This window comes from Capricornis sumatraensis, chromosome 2 (genome assembly GCF_032405125.1).
Source record: "Capricornis sumatraensis isolate serow.1 chromosome 2, serow.2, whole genome shotgun sequence".
NCBI classification, from domain to species: Eukaryota; Metazoa; Chordata; class Mammalia; order Artiodactyla; family Bovidae; genus Capricornis; species Capricornis sumatraensis.
Genome location: NC_091070.1, coordinates 216,246,338 through 216,267,727, shown reverse-complemented (window position 1 = coordinate 216,267,727; position 21,390 = coordinate 216,246,338). Strand labels below are relative to the sequence as shown.

General features: G+C 52.3%; 1 protein-coding gene across 2 annotated transcripts in view; it reads right to left on the bottom strand.

Moving 5' to 3' along the window:
* Positions 1–503: 503 nt before the first annotated feature.
* AGAP1 (ArfGAP with GTPase domain, ankyrin repeat and PH domain 1) overlaps positions 504–21,390 on the bottom strand; it is a 566,367-nt gene continuing 545,480 nt past the window's right edge. For both annotated transcript variants that reach the window (XM_068962986.1, XM_068962992.1), the window contains 2 exons: positions 3,333–3,588; positions 504–1,006 (listed from right to left, as the gene is read on the bottom strand). In XM_068962986.1, the coding sequence (XP_068819087.1) occupies positions 803–1,006; positions 3,333–3,588 (460 nt within the window). In that variant the 3' untranslated portion in view covers positions 504–802. The remainder of the gene's footprint in view (positions 1,007–3,332; positions 3,589–21,390) is intronic.

The following is a 21,390-nucleotide window of genomic DNA, read 5'->3' as shown; positions in this document are numbered from 1 at the left end:
AGTGAATTTAGAAAGGAGGGCTCCAAGGGCTTGGGAGAACATGTCTGGGATAATACGCGGCTTCTCAGAATATTGCGATCACATCGCGGCAATCACCCGAGCGTGCTGTGTAACTACCTCCGCCGCTAATACGCTTTCTTCCCGGTGATGAGTAATCATGTTCTATTAAGCAGCGGTAATGCTGGAAGAACTCAACTACACGAGCGTAATGAAGCCAGTATCCTCCCTGGACAGATTAGCTACAACTGATTTGACACATACCATCATAGGGGCTTCAAACCTGACAAACTCTGCTTGCTTCTGATTTATGCCGTCAAGCTCCTCGGAGAAGAGATGATATCCAAGTGTTCCGTTTGGTAGAGGTGAAATGTACTGATGTGCTTAACTGCCAGTTAAGGAGAGTCACCCCCTTTCTTCTGGCTGCGTCGCCCTCCCCCACCCCCCGCCCCCTGCGCGCCCCCCCCCCCCCCCACCGCCCCTTGTGCCACGCTCCGTCTTCTCCGGCCGCCGGATGGACCGGGGTCCGGGCGCCCGGTGTGCTAACCATCAAGAACCCAGGCCCTCCTGCCGCTCGTGTTGTCGGTGGGGGGAGTCTATGCAAGGGAGTCAACGCTGCAGCCTCTTCGCGCCCCTCGAGGGCCATCTGGGTTTTGTGATTTTGCTGGGGGTGAGGAGGGGGTGGGGTGGTGTGGTGGGTGGGTGCGTGGCCGGGGACCACCAGGAGAAGTGAGGGGGACCCGACGGGACTCACGTGGGTGACTCCCCAGGGCACGCGCGGGAGGCTGCGGGCACACCGCGGTCCTCAGATGACGGTGGGCACCCTCCCGCCGCTGTTGTTGCGGTTAGTGTTCTTCCGGGACAGGTTGGGGGTGGCCATGAGCGCGAAGCGCTCGTCGGGGCAGCCGTACTGCAGCAGGACTTCGGTGCACTCCTGGCTGGAGGCCTGCCGCGCGTAGGCCAGTGCCGTGTTCCCGTGCGCGTCGCGGGCCATCACGTCCACCCCGTACTGTGGAGGCAACAGAGCCGCGTTAGCGTCGTGGGAGGGAGGGGGCCGGGCGGGTGGGTAGGTGGGCGGGGTCCACCCCGTGTGCGCGTGCGCACAGCTGGGCAAATACTACACTGGAGCCCTGCTCCAGGAGGGCTGGGGAGACCACTGCCCAGTGTCGCTGGCTCAGCCTGGCAGCCTGCGCTCCCCGCCCAGGTGTATTCTTTTAAGGAAACAATGTGCTTTCTGCATCTAAAGCCCCTCCCCTGTGCAACAGAAACAGACCAAGGATAATTCTAGTTTTGCTATTTCTGTTTTGACTTTCCCCTTCTAAACACACAAGAAGATCACTCTTAAGGTCTCAGAGGCAATTCATTTCCACTGTAGGAAATGCAAAAGGAATACCTAAGAGCACAAGAGGGAAAAAATAACTTATAATCCCGCTATTCAGAGATAATCTTGGTTAATATCTCAGTAATTTCCTTCTAATGGTTTTCCTTTGAATCTAAATGCATATATGGGTAAATAAGATTAAACTGGCACAAATTATCTGTATTTTTTTTTTTTTTTTGCTGAACACAGCACTCTGCTCATTTTCTCAGGTCGTTAAAAATTATTCACATGCGTGACTCCTAAGAGCCACATAGTATTCCTCCCCATGAGCATAATTCAGTTCCTCTGTCCTCGGTGGCTACACATTTTGTGGTGAAGTCGCCATTGGTGTAAACTGCTGTGATGTATGTCCTCCTGTTGACTCTATCTCAGGATCTCTGATGGTCAAGAGTGATGACTAGAAGGGGAAATACGAGATTAAATTACACCAATGTTTTTAAGCTTCCGGGTCTTGAGAAAGGGTGGACTGATGATCACTTCTTCCACCACAATGGATTAAAGTCTCAACTCTTGTCTTCAGGAAGCGTCAGTATGAAAGGGACTCTTGGCCAATGTGAGGGGGAAAGATGGCATGCGATTTGTTAATGGAACTAGCTGTCTTCTCCCCACCCCCCACCTTCTTATGTTGAAGTCTTAACCCCTAGTACTTGAGAATGCGCCTGTGGTTGGTGACAGCGTTTTTAAAGAGATAATTAAGGTTAACTGAGGTCATATGGGTAATGCTCTAATCCAACATGACCAATGTCCTTATAAGAAAAGAGAGACACCAGGGATGCTCACACCCAGAGGAAAGGCCCTGCAAGGACACAGTGAGAAGTCAGCTGTCTGCAAGCCAGGGAGAAGCCTCAAGGTAAAAAGGCCCTGCTGTCACCTTGACCTTGGACTTCTGGCCTCTAGAACCGTGAGAAAATACATTTCTGCTTCTTTTGAGTCTTGAGTTTTTGAGCCCCCCCCGTCTGTGGCATTTTGTCAGAGCAGCCTCGCAGGTTCACATGCAGTTGCTTTTATAACAGGAAGCTGAACACTGAGTGATTCTGATGCCTTTGCATCTAATTCTCCCATCACACCCCTCCCAAGAGTCAGGGAGAATATGTAGAATGTAGCATCCTCCTTGGCTGCGTTGGACAGACCATGCCCTGCCCTGGGGGTAGGAGAAGAAGAGCCCCCTGCTTCTGGACAGTGTCCCAGTACTGTGAGCACACACCACCCCTTCCTGCCTAGGCACCCCCTCCGTCCAGCTTTCTGCCATCCTTGGAATGGGAGGACCTCCCCTGGCCGAGGACCCCAGAGGCGTGCAGGTAGCTGCCGTGGAGGGTGAGTGGGCTTCTCGGAAGCAGCTCCATGACGTTCTCCCTTTCTCTTCCCCATTCCAGTTGCATGGCACATGCCTCAATAGAAATGTAAGAAGATGAACTGTTTGAAGTAGAAACTAATCAGAAGAAGCCCTTTGACAAACTCCTACCACATCAAATCTCAAGGCGTAGGGTCCAACAGTTCTGTATTAGGTGAATGAAAAACCCAAAGGGGTGGTAATGGGAAAACCACACCAACCGTTCCATTTGTATCCACCCTCTCCACCCCTCTGCCCTCAAAAATGATGGGAGTTTTTCGTAAAAGGAACAACAGGGTCATCACTAAGTTTGACCCGAGGGGGTCACTGCAAAGATGAACTTGGCAGGAATTGCAGCAAGTGCTGTGCAGAGCAGAGCACTCTGCCTGCATGGGGTCGGGGGGGGACACCCACCTGAGTTCATTCTTCCCTCTTAAATTGGCCGTTTTGTGTGGTCCCTCACACAGGTGGGCTGAAAGGCAGGGGGCCCACCCCACACCTAAATCCTAACTGCCCGATTCCTAGTATTTCCCACTTCTCAGGTGGGTGCCCACTGCCCTCCCCCTGGGAGCGGCACAAGGACCCGGCTCGCCCGGGCTCCCCGGTGGGCGCTGGGCCACCTACCCAGATGAGCAGCTGGGCCAGGACCACGTTGCCCTTCCGGCAGGCCAGGTGCAGCGCCGTCCGGCCGTCCGCCTCCCCGCAGGTCTCGTTCACCTCGTCCCGGGAGCCGTGCGCCAGCAGCAGGATGACTGTCCGCAGGTCCTCGTCGGCCGTGGCCCGCAGCAGGTGCTGGCCCAGGGACAGTTCCATGCAGGGCAGCGGGGCCAGGAAGAGCTTCTGCTCATACTTGGCCCGGATCCACCGTTCCTTCTCTTCCCTGCAAGAGCCAGCAGACGGGCGTGGTCACAATCCTGGGGGGGAGGAGGGAGGCGACCCCTCTGCCCCACCACCAGCCTTCGTGGTGTATGCCCAGGAGGCCACCAGGGGAGAGGGGACGGCGGAGACAGGTGTGCTCACTGGAACCAGGAAGCCCCCCAGGAAAGCCTGCCCTGCAGTGTACAAAGTGGGTCCCCACCTGGAGCACCACCTGGGCCCCGTTAGGGATGCAGACTCTCAGGCCCCATCCCAGCCCCGCCCCCCGCCAGAACCCCCGGAGGGAAGCGTTTCCACCAGCTCTGCAGGGGATTCTGACACCCTATGGTGTGAGAGCCAGGGATTGGCCTTGATTTCTTTTGCTTTTCGCGGCTCCAGAAGAAGCACTCCATGTTACCCGGGGGCCCGCACCATGCAGGGCAGATGCCACAGGCCAGAGGCCCGAGCCACAGGGCTGAGCAGGCACAGTCAGAGCCGGGATCCCGGAGCACTTGGCTAGAGTGCCCTGGGCGTAGACTCCCCCACTTGACGTGACCTTTGAGGGCTTAGCTCTCCACGCATCTGCCCAGGAGCGGGTGTGTATGTGTTGAACTCTGGAGTCCATATGCTCCATACTCCCGGGGAGGAAAATGTGGCTGCAGCACACACGTGAAAGAGCAGCGGCTCCAGTGGGGAGATCGGGAAAGAGACAAGTGTAGCTCATGTTCCTGCTGCCTGCCTGCTCTCTCCCGACACCTGGGGAAACCCCAGTGCGGGGGCGCCCACAAGTGCTTCACACACACGCATTCATCTTGTATGATATTTGCGTTCCCCTTTTTGACTTACTCCGCGCTGTATGACAGTCTCTACAAAATGACTCAGTTTCCTTCCTTTTCAGGGCAGAAATAGAGACACAGATGCGGAGAATGGACCCGTGGGTATGGCGGGGTGGGGGGCACGAAGTGGGAGCGTGTCACGGACACACACGCACTACCACGTGTGATGGACACACACGCACTACCACGTGTGACGCAGACAGCTAGTGCGAAGCTTCCGTGTGTAGCGCCGGGAGCCCAGCTCGGAGCTCTATGGGCGTCTCGATGGGTGGGGTGGGGTGTTGTGGTAAGACGGAGGGGATGCCTGCACACACACAGCCGACGCAACATGGTAAAGCAATCATACTCCAATAAAAATAACAAGAAGTTTTCAAGCAAATGAAAAAGACGGGGAAAAAACCCCCCAAGTCCTTCCTGCTAAAGAGCAGCTGGGTTTCTGAGGGAGAGTGTGATGGGGCCCAGTCTACAGGCAGGCGGGGCGGCCCCCTGAGGCTGAGCAGGGGTGCAGAGGCGGGACATCCGGGAAGGAGGGAGTGGGGGTCTGGGGAGAAGGGGCTTGAGAATGGCAGCTGCCCTTCCCCCAAAGCACCACCCCAGCTCCAAAGAGGACAGAGAGCAGCAGCCGGACACACTGGACGGAGGGCTGGGAGAAGATGGGGAGGGCAGGATGGGAGGAAGAGCTGAAGAAAGAGGGACCGACTGCAAGGTGTGTTTATACGGCCGGAAGGAAGGGGCCCCGGCCGTCCACTCCTGCCCTCCCGCCGCCGCTACTGGTGGATTTCAGTTCTGGCTCCTCAAATAAGGGGTGAAAACCACTGAGAACAACTCAGCGATCCTCAAGATCACAGCGCTGCTGGGCCGGGGGCGGGGGGTAGAAAGGGGGGCAGAAAAAATGCAAAAGACTGAAGTAAGACTTCGCCAGGAGCTCTTGAAATGAGAGCATCCTGGGAACAGAAGGAGGCGGGGGCAGGGGTGCTAGGTGGGGTGGGGGTGGGCTGGTGGCTGGGGGGAGGGGGGCACCTCAGGCCGGGCAGATGCTTTCTGCTGAGGCTGATGAGAGAAGAGACAGGAGCCCTGTGGACGAGAAGGGACCGAGATTACCGTGGAGACTTACACATGCAGGGACCCACCACTGCCCTCCCCTAAAACTCAGCATTTCCTTCGGGGGTGTCAGCGGGGTACACAGCTAACAAACCGCTCAGAGGAATCACCTGCGGCCTCTGCCAGGCTGGAGAAAGAAAACTCGTTACCGTGACGTTTTTCCCTTCCAGGGAAAAAAAGGCCCTGTTTACACCTTTTGCCCGTGTTTACATTGCCCCTAGTGATCCAGTGTCGGGTTAGCCCTAATCTGTTTTTAAATACTTAGGCAAACAAATTCTTCCAGGAGTAAACCTGGATTAGTTTTGCTTCACTTCCCGGTCCATACGAGTGACCCCAGAGCGACCCCCGACCCTTTCATTCGGAGATTTCCAGGCAGAACACGTGGCCGCAGCTGAGAACTCACACCCGAGCCCCAGAGATCAGGGGCTGGCTGCATACCACCCCTCGCCTGGGCCAGAAGACGGCACAAAAGCGCCGGTAACATCTTGGAAAATAGTGGAGGAGGTGAAAGACAAAAAACCCAGGGCCGGCCGTGTTTTTCATGTTATTTAAAAACCTTATTTAAAATGTATTAGACATATGTTGATGCATTTCATAAATCGCCAAAGAGCAAAACGTGAATTAAATGAAAAGGGACAGTGGAGGAGGGGGAGCATACATCCAGATTTTCAAGTTCCAATCTGCTAGTTCTCATTTTTTTTGGTTGGCATTAAAATCAGACGCCTTTTATTCTGCTCCGGTTGATTTTAATACTCATTGCCAAGTCATTCAGGGGTAAACCAGAGGACGGAACATAGACGCTACAGTGCTAACTGCAATTATCCCATTCTCTTTTTCATGTGCGAATACCCCAGCCAAAGAACGAGGTCAGACCCAGAGCTTCTGGCTGCTCTCCTGTGGTCAGAATGCGGTCATGGGGGAGTCCCACCCTCCCCACCCCAGCCTCCCACGCTCACCTGTATTCACTGAACTCACAGGCATCTGAATGATGAGTGCATTTAAGCTGTCCTTTGCTTCTAAGAGCCAGTGTTGTTCCCAATACATAACAAAGGCGGGTCCAGGTTTCGCGGGGCTAAAAGCACGTACCGTTTAGGGTGTCTTCTTCTTTTTTCTCAGTTGATATGCTGCGTTTTCGTTTTATTTGGTTCAAGATATTTTCTCTTTTTTTGGCAACAAGGCATGTGAGGTATTAGTTCCCTGACCAGGGACCAAACTCTCGTCCCCTGTGTGGAAGTGTGGAGTCCACTGGACCACCAGGGAAGTCCCTCGGGGAGCCTTCTTTAAGAGGAAGACTCTGGGACTTCCCTGATATTCCAGTGGTTAAGGATCTGCCTTCCAATGCACGGGCTGCTGCCGCCGCTGCTACTGCTGCTAAGTCGCTTCAGTCGTGTCCGATTCTCTGCGACCCCATAGACGGAAGCCCACCAGGACACGGGTTCAATTTCTGGTTGGGGAACTAAGATCCCACATGCCGTGGGACAACTAAGCCCTGATACACCACTTAATATTATTTACAGGCCATGTACTGTGATTTTTGCCCACGCTAACACACGGGGAGGAAAGCTTAGTGCTGTGTGCTTCCAGCAGCGGCCAGAGGGAGGCAAAAGAGAATCGACATGGAGATAAAAGGCTGCGGATTTTCGGTGTTGGAGAGGCTGGGGTTTAGGTGTTCATCTTCTCCTTTGTGCTGCAGACCTTTGCGACTTCAGTAACTTCCAGGGCCTTTGTTTCCTCACCTGTAAAATGGGAACAGAGACATCTCCAGCAGGTAAGGTGGCTTTGGGATTCGAAGTCTCGTGTTTGGATAATGCTCTGCCTGGCCACCGTGCTCACCTGGTAAAACAGCAGCTGTGGGCGTTGGGATGATTGAAGAGACCAACAACCTCTCATGATTCTTGCCACAACTGTGCACGTGAGAGCTCACCATGGGGGTGTTCTGGGTGACATGGTGGTGTTGATGGCTGGAGAGAGGGGCCTGAAACGCCCACTGGGTACTTTAAGTTGCCTGTAGATAAGAGCTTCTCTTGGGTAACATACTCAGCAGGGTGGGGTAGGGTCCCTGGACAGAGGCCTTGACAAACCCAGGGGGGACCTGCAGGCCTCCTACTCCTGGGTGCGGGTGGGCCTGAGAGACTGGGGTGATGAGTGCTCAGCAAATTCAAACCAGCCCAAAGCTGTCAGGGCCTCTAGGGCCAAGTCTGGTGGGCCTCTGCCCCTGGCCTTGAGATATCTAAAGCCCTCCTGGATGCTGCTGCTACGGCTGCTAAGTCGCTTCAGTCGTGTCCGACTCTGTGTGATCCCATAGATGGAAGCCCACCAGGCTCCCCCATCCCCGGGATTCTCCAGGCAAAAGTACTGTAGTGGGTTGCCATTTCCTTCTCCAATGCATGAAAGTGAAAAGTGAAAGGGAAGTTGCTCAGTTGTGTCCAATTCTTAGTGACCCCATGGACTGCAGCCTACCAGGCTCCTCCATCCATGGGATTTTCCAGGCAAGAGTACTGGAGTGGGGTGTTAGGGCCTCTAGGGCCAAGTCTGGTGGGCCTCTGCCCATGGCCTTGAGATATCTAAAGCCCTCCTGGATGCTACTGGGCTGAATTATATCTGTCCCTCCCCTCCCCACCAAATCCATGTGTTGAAGCCCTACCTCCCAGTGTGACGGTATTTGGAGACAGAACTTCGAGGAAGGAATTAAGGTTGAATGAGGTCATGGGCCTCAGATAAGAAGAGGAAGCTTTCTTGGCCTGCCCAGAGCTAAGGCCACGTGGGGACAGAGCCAGCAGGGGTGTCTGCCGGCCAGGGGGAGGCCTCCAGAGAAACCAGCCCTGCCCACACCCTGACCTTGGACTCTCAGCCTCTGGAACTGGGTGAGGCTGGCCTTATCTCCAGCAGATAGGCTTCTGTTATCGGATGCTCCCCCATCCCTCTTCCCCCAGTTCATGGTATTTTGTTACAGCAGCTGGGACCAACGCTGGGCAGCCACGCGGCCCACCGCCTCCGTGCGGCTTTTGTGCCAACACTTAACATGTGAAGGGCAGACACTCTGACAGCGACTCCTTTCCTGCGAGCCTTCTCTGTGCACCTGTGGCTGACTCATGTTGGCGTGTGGCGAAAACCACCCCAATATTGTAAAGTGACTATCCTCCAATTAAAATAAATGAATTAATTGTTAAAAGACAGGAAAAAAAATCATTGTACTTATTCACTCATTTGGCTGTGCCGGGTCTTAGCTGTGGCGTGTGGTATCTTTGCTGTACCATCTGGGGTCTCCAGCTGTGGCATGCGGGCTTTAGTTTTCCGTGGCACGTGGAGAGGGGGATCTGAGCTCCCCGACCAGGGATCGAACCCACATGCCCTGCACTGCAAGGTGGATTCTTCACCACTGGACCACCAGGGAAGTCCCTAGAACAGCCTGTCTAAAACCAACTGCTCCGAGAAACCACGATACCAAAGCATGGGTACCCCAATGGTGACTCTGGGATCCCCGGCTTGTCGTCTCAGCCCAGCCTCTCATTTTCCCCAAGGAAGGCCAGTTCAAGAGCAGCGTAGCCAGCAGTAGATCACCTCACCTCATTCCAGTCCCCTGGAGGCCCGCTGCTCACAGCCTCCGTTAGCTAATGAGCTAAAAAATGAATTATTGGCATGGCCGGCCGTCAGCAGAGAGGAAGAGGCCCGGCTGCTCCTCATTTGAGCCCCATGCTGACACACCTTTAAATAAATCAACCGCAAGGGAGCAGGGAAAATGAGAGAACGGGCCACTGATCAGAAGAAAGACACCGGCCCGGTTCCCCCCAAAGAGAAAGACAAGACGCAACTGAAGGCACAATGGTCAATATTTTCCTCTCCTTCTTGCCTAACGGGAAGCCCTTTCCAGGTGACCCGCTGGGCCCCTTTAGGCCCCAGAAGCCGCCTGGTGTGTGAATCTGGGATCTGAGGTCCCGGAGGCCCTGAGTCCAGAGTCCTGCGGGGTCTGCTGGGCCTGCAGCCTGACAGATGAGGCTCTGCCACACGCTTGACCTTGAGGGGTGCAGACTTGGGTGAGGAGCCACCAAAGGCAGTCCCGGGGGCACGCCTTACCTGCAACTCGCAGATTCAGTGCCTGCCACATGGAATCAAGTGCAAGCGCCAGTTCAGGGGATGCCGACTCCCAGACGTGGGCGCGCGCTTCCCATGACGGTGCTGATGGCCGTGGTGATCACCGGGATGGCAGCACCTGGCTTTGTTGATGATGCCTGATCCCTGGAGCACCTGCCACGTTTTTTCGAGTGACCTATGTGTCCCTGATAGCTCAGTTGGTAAAGACTCTGCCTGCAATGCAGGAGACCCCGGTTCGATTCCTGGGTTGGGAAGATCCCCCGGAGATGGGATAGCTACCCACTCCAGTATTCTTGGGCTTCCCTTGTGGCTCAGCTGGTAAAGAATCTGGCTGCAATGCGGGAGACCTGGGTTCGATCCCTGGGTTGGGAAGATCCCCTGGAGAAGGGAAAGGCTACCCACTCTAGTATTCTGGCCTGGAGAATTCCATGGACTGTACAGTCCCTGGGGCCACAAAGAGTCGGACACGATTGAGCGACTTTCACTTTCACTATGTGTCAGAAGCTAAATACCATGCGTGTGTGACAGCGGAAGTGTGGCCCTATGTCGGGAAGTCAGGACATTAAGGAAAGCCTTCAGGACAAACGAGATGGGGCATTTCTGCGCCAGGTTTCAGGTGGTGGGGGAAAGGGTGGATTCTGTAACTGACGGACGCGGCTTTTCCTTTTGTGAGCTGGGGCGGCCAGACGTAAAGGCCTGGGGAAGCCCGCACCATTCTTGTGCTATACAGTAGGTCAGTATTCATTGTCTATTTTATATACAGTAGTATGTCTATCGGAGAAGGCAATGGCACCCCACTTCAGTACTCTTGCATGGAAAATCCCATGGATGGAGGAGCCTGGTGGGCTGCAGTCCATAGGTTTGCTAGAGTCAGACACGACTGAGCGACTTCCCTTTCAATTTTCACTGTCATTCATTGGAGAAGGAAATGGCAACCCACTCCAGTATTCTTGCCTGGAGAATCCCAGGGACAGGGGAGCCTGGTGGGCTGCCGTCTATGGGGTCGCACAGAGTCGGACACGACTGAAGCGACTTAGCAGCAGCAGCAGCAGTGTGTATATACTACTACACACACGGGCTGTGTATACAGTATACATAGCATAGTATAGTACGTGTATATAGCCCGTATATACACAGGCCTCCCAGGTGGCTCAGTGGTAAAGAATCCGCCTGCCATGCAGGAGATGTGGGTTTGATCCCTGGGTCAGGAAGATCCCCTGGAGGAGGGCATAGCAATCCACCCCAGTATTCTTGCCTGGAGAATCCCAAGGACAGAGGTGCCTGGCGGGCTACCGTCCACAGGGTTGCAAAGAGTTGGACACGACTGAAGTGACGGAGCAGCACGCGTATGTGTCAGTCTCTGCTTGTGTTTTACAGTAACCCTTGGCCGTCCTCATCCTTTCTCGACCTTTACTTCCTAATTCAGGCCTGGGCCAAGCAATCGCTGTTAAATAGCTGGACTCTGTTCTATACCCCGGGAAAATCCCCAGCAGCACCAGAGCTGATGTTTACTGGGTATTGCTGGCGTGTTAGCTGTCGGGCTGAGCAATTATGCAGTTTCACCCTGATGACACCTGGTGGGTAGGTGTCTCACTTATTTTTGGCTGTGCTGGGTCTTCATTGCTGCCTGCGCTCTCACCTAGTTTCAGCAAGCAGAGGCTACTCCCTAGTCACAGTTTCCACGCTCTGGAGCACCGGCTCAGTAGTTGGGGCTCCCAGGCTGGGTTGCTCCACAGCATGTGGGATCTTCCCGACCCAGGGATCGAACCCACATCTCCCACATTGGCGGGCGGATTCTTCACCCCTGAGCCACCAGAGAAGCTGACTTTTGTCGTTCTAGATGGTGAACAAAGTCTTGCTGGGTCCCTGACCTGTGGCGGCTAAGTGGCTGCCCCCGGTGGTCATGGCCTGAGCTCTTCCTCTGGGCTCTGCTGCCTCCCAGGTTAAGGACACTTGACCCTGTCTGGAAGGGCATCTCCTGGGTTGCGAGATTCTAGCTCTGTCCCCAGCACCCTGCCTGCCTGCTCTCTTCAGCCATCTCAGCACCTGCTGGACGGTCAGGTGTGAGTTGCTTTGCAGAATCTCGAGCTGTACCCCCCAGGGTGGAGGGCAGCACAAGCCACAGACAGGTGTTTAAGTTACTCAGTAGAAGTCCAGCCCCTCCAGACACACCTCCTAGGCCGAGTGCTCAGTGGTGATCAAGAACATCTCTATCACTGGGTCTAGAACACGTTCATCTTTGTAGAGGAAAAGCGCTGATGACAATCTGGCCAGGTCGGGAAGATCCCCTGGAGGAGGGCATGGCAACCTGCTCCAGTATTCTTGCCTGGAGAATCCTATGATCAGAGGAGCCTGGGGGGCTCACAAAGAGTCAGACATGACTGAAGCGACTGAGCATGCATGCAGACAATCTGGCTGTTCCCCCCCCCACCTTTTTTTTTTTTTCCTTACCAAAAATTATTTGGGAATGAAGAGAAAGGAAATCACCAGTGCATGTATGTGTGTCTGGGGGGAGGGGTGGGCACGGGGTGGCGGTGGAGGGGCTGAGCCAATGGAAGCCAAAGCAGATGCCAGCACTCAGGACAGAAGCCAGGTTCCCGGGGGACCTGTAACTGAGGGTGCAATGACGTCACCCGAGCACCACAAAGGCGTGTAGTCGGTGAGCAGCAAAGGGCAGGGTGGGTCTCAAAGACCCTTCAGGAACCTTGGGGCTGAGTGAGAGGCACCCAGACTGCATCTGGGCCGCCCTCCTTAAAGAAACCCTTCTTGCTGCGGTGGGTCCCTCGTGCGCTGGGCGGGGCGGATACAGACGCACTCCACTGCCACCAGCTGCATCTGGGGTCTGGCAGGGACGGTCCAGCGGGCTGCCAAGGGGGTGACGAGGTTAGTGGGTTGGATTCCCAGAAAACACCGCTTTAGTAAATAACCACAACGCTTCTGACCGGCTTTCAGCTCCGTTGTGTGGTCACCAGGGGCAGATACGGGAGCCGTGACCGGATGCCCCCCAGGTGCCCGTCGTTGAGGCAGGGCAGATGATACTCTGGGAGGATATCAGGAGTGGTCCTGCGGTGATTCTGGCCTCGGCCTCCCCGTCTCCACAAGCACGGCCTTCTCTGGATAAGACATCGGGGTCGGGGGATGATGAACAGCCTTTTCCAAAAGCCCACGCAGCGTCAAGCCTCTCCATTTTTATGGGAAACTCACCCCCCAAATGTTAAAGGGCCCAAAACTTCCTGAGTGCTCGTCACCCTGTTCCTTTCAGAAACATCTATTTGCGTTCCCCCCTGCTCACAGGGTGGGGAAGGATTTTTTTCAATGGTGATTTTAAAGGAGATTTTTGTAGCCAAGTATATTGGAGTGGAGGAATGTCCTTGGGGAGGACGAGGGGAAATTGGAGGAGACCCGTACAGCTTTCACGGTGACCCAAGAGGACAGCAAGAGGGAGGAAGAGTGCTAGCTAGCAGCAAGGAATTTCCCAAGGGTCTTTTGGCCTCAAGCAAAACAGGAACTGGGAGGGGAGGCATGGTAGAGGGGGCTGGAACAATATGTTAGGAAAACAGAGGGGCTTCCTCTCTCGGCAGGGGGAGACCCCGGCCCGCTGCGAGCCCCACACGCATGCCTTCTCCCCTGGCCGCGTTGCCAAGGGGGCCTGGGCCCAGGACGGACGGAGGAGGAGGAGAACCAACAAAGACCGATGGCTACTTATTCCTTAATTACCGAAAGCTTTTAAGAAACTGGCCACTGTAAATTCCACAAGCGGAGGAGAGCAGGAGGGGACGGACAAGGATTTATGCTCACGGGGCAAAGACAAAATAAATATCCTGCCTGACTTTGGATCGATATTATGAGTGTTTTTGCCAACCTGCGGGCTGCTTTATGAGCTCAGAGGAACAGAAAAGGATCATTATTAATTAAATAAAGTCAACTGTATTAGGCTTATTACAGTCAAGTGCGCCAGGCGGCAGGTGTTGGGAGCGGGTGGGTGTGGGGCCACGGGCCGGCCCGGGGAAGCCCAGGAGTGCCATCCCTTGCTCAGGGGTAGGCCCAGGACACGCGGGCTCAGCCCTGCATCATCCTGGAAGGCGGGGGTCCGTGCACCGGTCTTCCGCCACATCTCAAGCTGAGGTCCAGATGGAGGCCTGGGGCCCTCGCGGCTTTGCAGTCACGAGCACCGGGAGCCTCCCAGGCCCTGCCTGTTTGGAACTAGACCAGGCTGAGTGGGAAAATATCCCAGGATCCAAGCAGGGGTGCAGATACAACATCATCCCTCTAAACCTTGGAGACAACCTATGGGGATGTTGCTTCGGAACCTCCAAGCAGGAATAAAGCAGCAGTCAGGCTGGGTGACTGGCTTGTGCCGGCCTGGGAGTGAGAAGGCATTAGGTGAATTCATGAATGAACACTGGCTCAACTCCACAACTTGTCAGGAATCTGCAGTGCATTGGTGCTCTCAGGGAAGAGGAGACCCGGCTTCTCGGGGACCCCGATTTCCTTCCGGAGAGGAAGTTTAAGGCCCCCAGGGGCATCCGCTCTAGGGGTAAATGATGGAAGGCAGGTCCTCGCTGTTGCCTGGGGACTGGGTGAGCGACGCGCTGTTGCCCCAGACATCTCTCCTCTCATCGGATCTATGCAAAGGAACGCCTCCCGTGAGCTTTCCGTTTGGACAAATCCATCTGTACATCAAGTGGCACCCAGGGCAGCCACCCATTCACAGCTTTCAACCACCTTGCTGGAGCCCAGAGTTGTGGCCAGGATGTAGCTGACGGGCCTCTCCAACATACAGATGCTGTCCCGCTGCTACCAGACCTGGACCCGCAGAGGGGGAATCACCGAGCCCTTCCCCGGCAGATCACCAAGGGTCTTACCCGCTGGCCTGCTGCGAGTGACCTGCACTGCTTTCTCAGGCTCCATTCATGGGAAAAATTCATCCCAGAAGGAAAGAAAACGGCCGATGTTTACCTGCTGGTTCCTGGAATCGCAGCCCACCTGTCTCAAACCTGTTACTGACCATTCAGGAGGGCACCAGGTTAGAAAAGGTGTGTGTGTGTGTGTGTGGGCGGGGGGTGGGGGGGGGCGCTGTCTTCCAGATGCAATGGACAGAGCTGGGGGAGTTAGTGAGGCGCCCAGAGACCAGGTTCAGGGGGCAGGTGGAGACATGAGAAGGCAGAGTGGGGAGGCTGAGAGCAATTTAGAGAAAGTCTAACTCTTAAGGCAATCACTTCTGAAAGCACGTGATCCTAGCAGAAAAAGGCCAAACATCAGACTTGTTCCAGAAGCACATGACATATTTTCGACATTTTTTTCAAATTTTTAAGTTCTTGGTATTTTTATTCAAAGTATTTTTTTATTTTTAAGTTTTCAACTTTCCCCCCTATTTTCTAACCTATCGAGAAATAAGGCCACAAAACACGGGGAGTGAAGAGGAGACCTCGATGTATCACCCCTCCTCCTCGCTGTATCACCCCTCCTCCTCGCTGTATCACCCCTCCTCCTCGCTGTATCACCCCTCCTCCTCGCTGTATCACCCCTCCTCCTCGCTGTATCACCCCTCCTCCACTCACCCCTACTCTCTTCTTGTCTCTGTGCTTCCTCCTTGTCATTTCCACTCACAGGCATATTTCATCTCGCTGGGATTTTAGTACAGACACCTCTGTTATTCTGCGCAAAGCTAGTCTGACAAATTAAGTTTGTGAGTTAATTTGCAAATTGAGTGTGTGTTTTCACACAGTCACCCTAGCTGAGCTGCAGAAGCCACGCACACCCTGGATGTTTCTGTAGTCCCACATTAGGAAAAATGCGGACAACCGTTCAAAAGCATAAATCCCGGTAAGTCTGTGCCAAGCGAGAGGGAGCCCGAGCCAGTCAAGTGAGGCGGTCCTGGATTCCGCGTAATGTGGCATGAAACGGGACGCACCACGGCGGTACTCGCGTCAGCCCTGGTGCCTGGACCCCCATCACAGCGAATTAAGTTCACCATAACATGGCTGATGGGACCGGCTTTGGAACATATCACATCATAAACAGATAAGGGAAGAGAAATGGCCCTTTTCCTCCGCTCAGAATACTGTAAAATGGATATAAGCCTCTGCCGGGTGTGCACCAGTGCCCCTTAAACACCAGGGAGCCAAAGCTCCACGGCTCTTAAAGGAGAAATTGAGGGACAGAATGGAGTGAGGCAGAGGGCCAAGTGTGACCTGGTGACTGCTGGCTAAGTGGTCATTAAGCAGAGGGACAGAGGTTGCAGGTTACACAGTGCCAACACAACGTGATGGAGAGGTCTGAGTAGGCTTCTAGTAAAAACTGCCAAGTGGTTTTAAGCACTACAGTTCTTGGTAATACTATTACTTTTTTAAGACATAAGACAAATGATTCTGAACAGCAAAGAATCTTAATTTTCCTTTTAGTTTTTTTCTGAGGGGGAGGGGTGGAGAAGGGGACTGGAAAAGAATCACATGGTTCCTCAATGGGGAAACAAACAAAACGGTAATAACAATAACAAGACGGACTTTAAAAGAGGAAAAACATTCCAGAAAGTCTGTAAACCGATGGAGGCATTTAAAACATACGTGCATGTAATTTTTTTTCCCTCAAACTATGAAAACAGAAACATGCAGAAAATGTGACCGGGGGGGCAGCTTGATCCACACTCAGACTCCTTACAGTGGGGATGGTCTGCCAGCAGCTACTCACACCAGGCAAGATGAATTCCACTCCAGTGTAACGACAAGTGAAATTTTATTAAAGACTAGATACCCCTCTTAGAGAAGATTCAACAAATGAATAATGCTGGGTTTTCATTCTCAACTAATCTTAAACATTCAGAATACCAGGCTCCAATCTACACATCCATTAGGTAGTATTTTTTTTTTTTTTCCCCTTCTAAATTTGGTTGGGACGGGGTGGAGCTGATCACAAGAATGATGCATCTGAAGTGATGTGAATTTGTGAATTCTCTAGAGTAAGGAAAGCATTATTATTAAACAAGATAAATCCTTTCCTTAAAATCACCAAACCTCTATCTAATGGGATCAGGACGCAGAAACAGGGCAGATGTTTTATTTTTCACAACTGACACAGAATTAAACTTGCCCAGTGGCATTGTCTTTGATATTAAGACATTAAGACATTAAAACATTGGTGACATGGGATTCTATCTGCTCAGCTTTTTCCTGGAGAGGGAATCCTGGAACAGTGGCATAAAGAAGACCTCAAGGGTTCGCTAGCCCAGGGCTGGCTCCATGTGGGTGTGAGCTCAGCAGCTGGACCTTGAGCTCAGAGGGGGCCTGTGCTTAGCTTCGTGGTCTGTGGTTGCTGCCTTGAGATTCTTGATAATTACTGGACAGGAACCCCACAGTTTCATTCTGCACTGAGCCCCATAAATTCGCTAGCTGTCCTAGGATGGGCAAGATGCTTTTAAGTATTGCTGGTGGCAAAGCTATCGCCAATTCACTGTAGTGAGGTTTCCATAAAGCTAGATTTAAAAAATTTTTAAGGCAGTTTTCTGGTGCTACATTCTTTCTGCCTTCTGGATGCTAACATGTACTTTCACAGAATCATTGTGATGGTAAATGATTTACGTAATTTCCTAACTTGGCCAAGTGAAGAACCAGCTACTACTCCACATCTATCACCCCCAAATTTTAAAACCTGACTTAGCTGGGAAACCCCATCTGCCCAGCCCCTTCCCGTGGATGGTTTTGTCCAGGGCAGGACCACTCGCTGAGGCAGCTGGAGGACCAGGGCAAGTCTGCTCCCAAGACCACGCTCTTGCAATCTGTCCTTCTGCATTAGAATGCTTGAGAGACTTTTTAAAAAGCCTTTTAGGAAAAAAAAAAAGGATTTCATCAAGACAGTCAACACTCTAAGTTTAAATGTGTCAAAAATCCAGACTCCTCTGGGAAAATTGTATGGAGGGTCCTTAAAAAATTAAAAAGAATTACTGCAGGGTCCAGTATGTGGCTAAAGAAGCAACAGTTAGAACAGGCATAGAACAAGACTGGTTCAAAACTGGGAAAGGAGTATGACAAGGCTGTATATTGCCATCCTGCTTATTTAACTTCTATGAAGAGTACATCATACAAAATGCTGGGCTGGATGAATCACAAGCTGGAATCAAGATTTCCAGGAGAAATATCAACAACCTCAGATATGCAGATGGTGGTGGCAGTTTCGTTGCTAAGTCCTGTCCGACTCTTGGGACCCTGTGGACTGACTGTAGCCTGTCAGGCTCCTCTGTCCATGGGATTCTCCAGAAAGAATACTGGAGTGGGTTGCCATTTTCTCTCTCAGAGGATCTTCCTGACTCAGGCATTGAACTGGGGTCTCCTGCATTTCAGGCAGACTCTTTACCAACTGAGCTATGAGGGAAGACCCACTAAAGAAATATTTCTAAGTGGAGATGCCAGGGATTGAAGTGGGGGCCTCGTGGATGCTAAGCATGCTCTCTACCACTGAGCTACACCCCCGATGTGACATGCAGATGGTACCACTCTAATATCAGAAAGTGAAGAAGAACTAAAGAGCTTCTTGATGAGGGTAAAAAAGAAGAGTGAAAAAACTGGCTTAAATCTCAGCATACAGAAAACATAAGACATGGCATCCAGTTCCATCATTTCATGGCAAATAGAAAGGGGAAAAGTGGAAGCAGTGACCGATCTTCTTTCCTCGGGCTTGAAAATCACTGTGGACAGTAACTGCAGCCATGAAATTAAAAGACACTTGCTCCTTGGAAGAAAAGCTATGACCAACCTAGACAGCATATTAAAAAGCAGAGACATTACTTTGCCAACAAAGGTCTGTCTAGTCAAGGCTATGGTTTTTCCAGTGGTCATGTATGGATGTGAGAGTTGGACTGTGAAGAAGGCTGAGTGCTGAAGAATTGATGTTTTTGAGCTGTGGTGTTGGAGAAGACCCGTGAGAGTCCCTTGGACTGTAAGGAGATCCAACCGGTCCATCCTAAATACTCATTGGAAGGACTGAGAATATTCATTGGAAGGACTGATGTTGAAGCTGAAATTCCAATACTTTGACAACCTGATCCAATAACTGACTCATTGGAAAAGACCCTGATGCTAGGAAAGATTGAGGGCAGGAGGAGAAGGGGATGACAGAGAATGAGATGGTTAGGTAGCATCACCAACTCAGTGGACATGGGTTTGAGCAAAATCCAGGAGACAGTGGAGGACAGAGGAGCCTGGCATTTTGCAGTCCATGGGGTTGAAAAGAGTCAGACACAACTTAGCGACTAAACAACAACAACAACCAGCAATTCCAATTCTGGGTTTATAGCCACAAGTGTTGAAAGAAGGTTCTTGAAGGGATATTTGTACCCCTGTGTTGATAGCAGCATTACTCACAATAGCTAAAGGGTGCAACTGAAAACGTCATCGACAGAGGAACAAAATGGAGTCTATCTATGCAGTGGAATATTACACGGCCTTGAAAATGAAGGGAATTCTGATATAGACTGCAACAGTTATGAACCTTGAGGGCATGAGGCTAAGTGAAATAAACCAATCACAAACAGATACTGTATGATTCCTCTTACATGAGGTCCTGAGAGCAGCCAAATTCAGAGAGACAGAAGACAGAAGGGTGGCAGTCAAGGGCTGGGGGAGAGGGGGTGGGATTTGGTATTTCATGGGGACAGAGTTTTGGTTTGGGAAGATGAAAAAGTTTTGGAAAGAATGGTGATGATGGCTGCATGACAGTGTGAATGTACTTACTGCCACTGGACTGTACACTTAATGTTGATTAAAATAGTCAATTTTATGTTATATGAATTTTGCCACAATTAAAGATGAAATCCAGAATCTGAATGTTCTGTTATTCCCTCACGGGGACACTGCTGTGTGAGTCTCTGACGTTTTGGGCCTGTGTTTTGATGGCTCATATTATTATATCCCAGGAACTTAAAATTAACATAATATTATTACTGGTACTAATCAGTGTGGTCCATAATTGGTTTTCCTGTGGCTCAGACGGTAAAGAATCTGCCTGCAATGCAGGAGACGCAGGTTCTACCTTCTGGGCCAGGAAAATGCCCTGAAGGAGGGCATGGCATCCCACTTCAGCATTCTTGCCTGGAGAATTCCATGGACTGAAGAGCCTGGCAGGCTACAGTCCGTGGGGTTGCAAAGGGTCGGACACGACTGAATGACTAACGCTTTCACTTTAAAACGATCCCCAAATGTTCTCTAGAGTTGAATTTTTCTTCCAGTTCCTAAGTCAGTCAATGAAGAGGTGATGCACTTGGTCACCCTATTTCCTTCATCTCTAGTCTAACAACAGTCCCCTCCAAACTCTCTCCCCACACTTTGGTCTTTCATTACATTGACTGTTTCAAGCACTCCAAACTATGTCTACTGTGGAAGGGCCCCCCCACCCTACTCTGTCTGATTCTTCAGGTCACATATTTCACTCGCAAACACTACATGGGTGCAAGGCGCACCCCCCTCCATCGGGGGTGCAGCGTAGGGGTGGTCCCTGTGGCCGGGCCTGAGCACAGGGATAAAGCAGGGGCCTCCAGTGCTGTCCTCTGTCTGGAACCTTCTTCCCCTGACAACCAACAAGTGACCTGGAGGCAGATACCTCGAGCTGGTGAGTCTCTTGTTCCTGGTGCGCTGGCATCACTTGGTGACCCTGATCAGTGGTTACCTCCTCAAGGTACAAGACAGAGCCTTCTCCCATTCTCTCACTCTTTCTGTTAATTAACTGGCATTTTCTGTAAAGAAGAGGTCCCGCCCCGCCCCTGCCCACCTTTCTGGGGCATCACTGTAGACCCTGAGACTTTAAAAAACAAAGTGTGTCATATAAACTACCGTCGACATTCGGCTTTGGCGTTCTTGACGTGCCCTGGGCTTGGCCAGTGGGAGCCGTGCGTGCAGCCCACTGTCCTGTGTGACATGTCAGCCTTTGTCCCTGTGGGTCTCCTGCTTCTTGGCACAGCAGAGTCTTCTAGGTCCATCCTACTTTCTCAGGTCTGCTGTGAGACATTTCTGTAAGGATTCCCGATTCCTTCTGAGAGAAGTCATTCTCTGACAAGGAATTCAATTTGCTTTGCTTTTGTAACTTAAATCTGAGATAACTGTAGACTCACACGCAGTGGTGGTGGCTTGTTGTTCAGTCATGTCCGATCTTTTTGACCCTATGGGCGATAGCCCACCAGGCTCCTGTGTCCATGGAATTCACCAGGCAAGAATACTGGAGTGGGCTGTCATCTCCTTCTCCAGGAGATACTGCTGACCCAGGGATTGAATCTGAGGCCCCTGCAGTATACGCTGGACCACTAGGCAAGTCCCAGTTCTACAGGGAAATGCCCAACTGTTTTCCAGAGTAGAAGAAATCAGAATTTCAAAACAATAGTTGATGGAAGCCAAATTTTATTATGAAAAAGGCACCGGGAGGGCCTTCTGAGTTAGAGGAACACAACACCCCTGTGTTTGAATGAGAACACGGTACCCTGGGGGCTGGGGCCAGCTTCTGTCTTCATTCCCCCCAACGCCCGACTTCCCCCGACTGCCCCCAACACTCGTGGGCAGACAGAGAGGCACAGGTTAGTTTCAGAAAGTAGATGGTACATAAAAATGAGCAGGCACGCAAACGTGTGTGTGTGTAGAAAGCATGGCTGAAGAGACAGGACGCAGGGAAGAAAAAGTGGGTTGATGGGGACTTGCCTGGTCGTCCAGTGGCTGAGAATCAGCTTTGCAATGCAGGGGACCCAGGTGCGATCCCTGGTCGTGGAACCCTACATGCCGAGGGGCGTGCCGAGGAGCCACTGAGCCCGTGAGCTACTACTG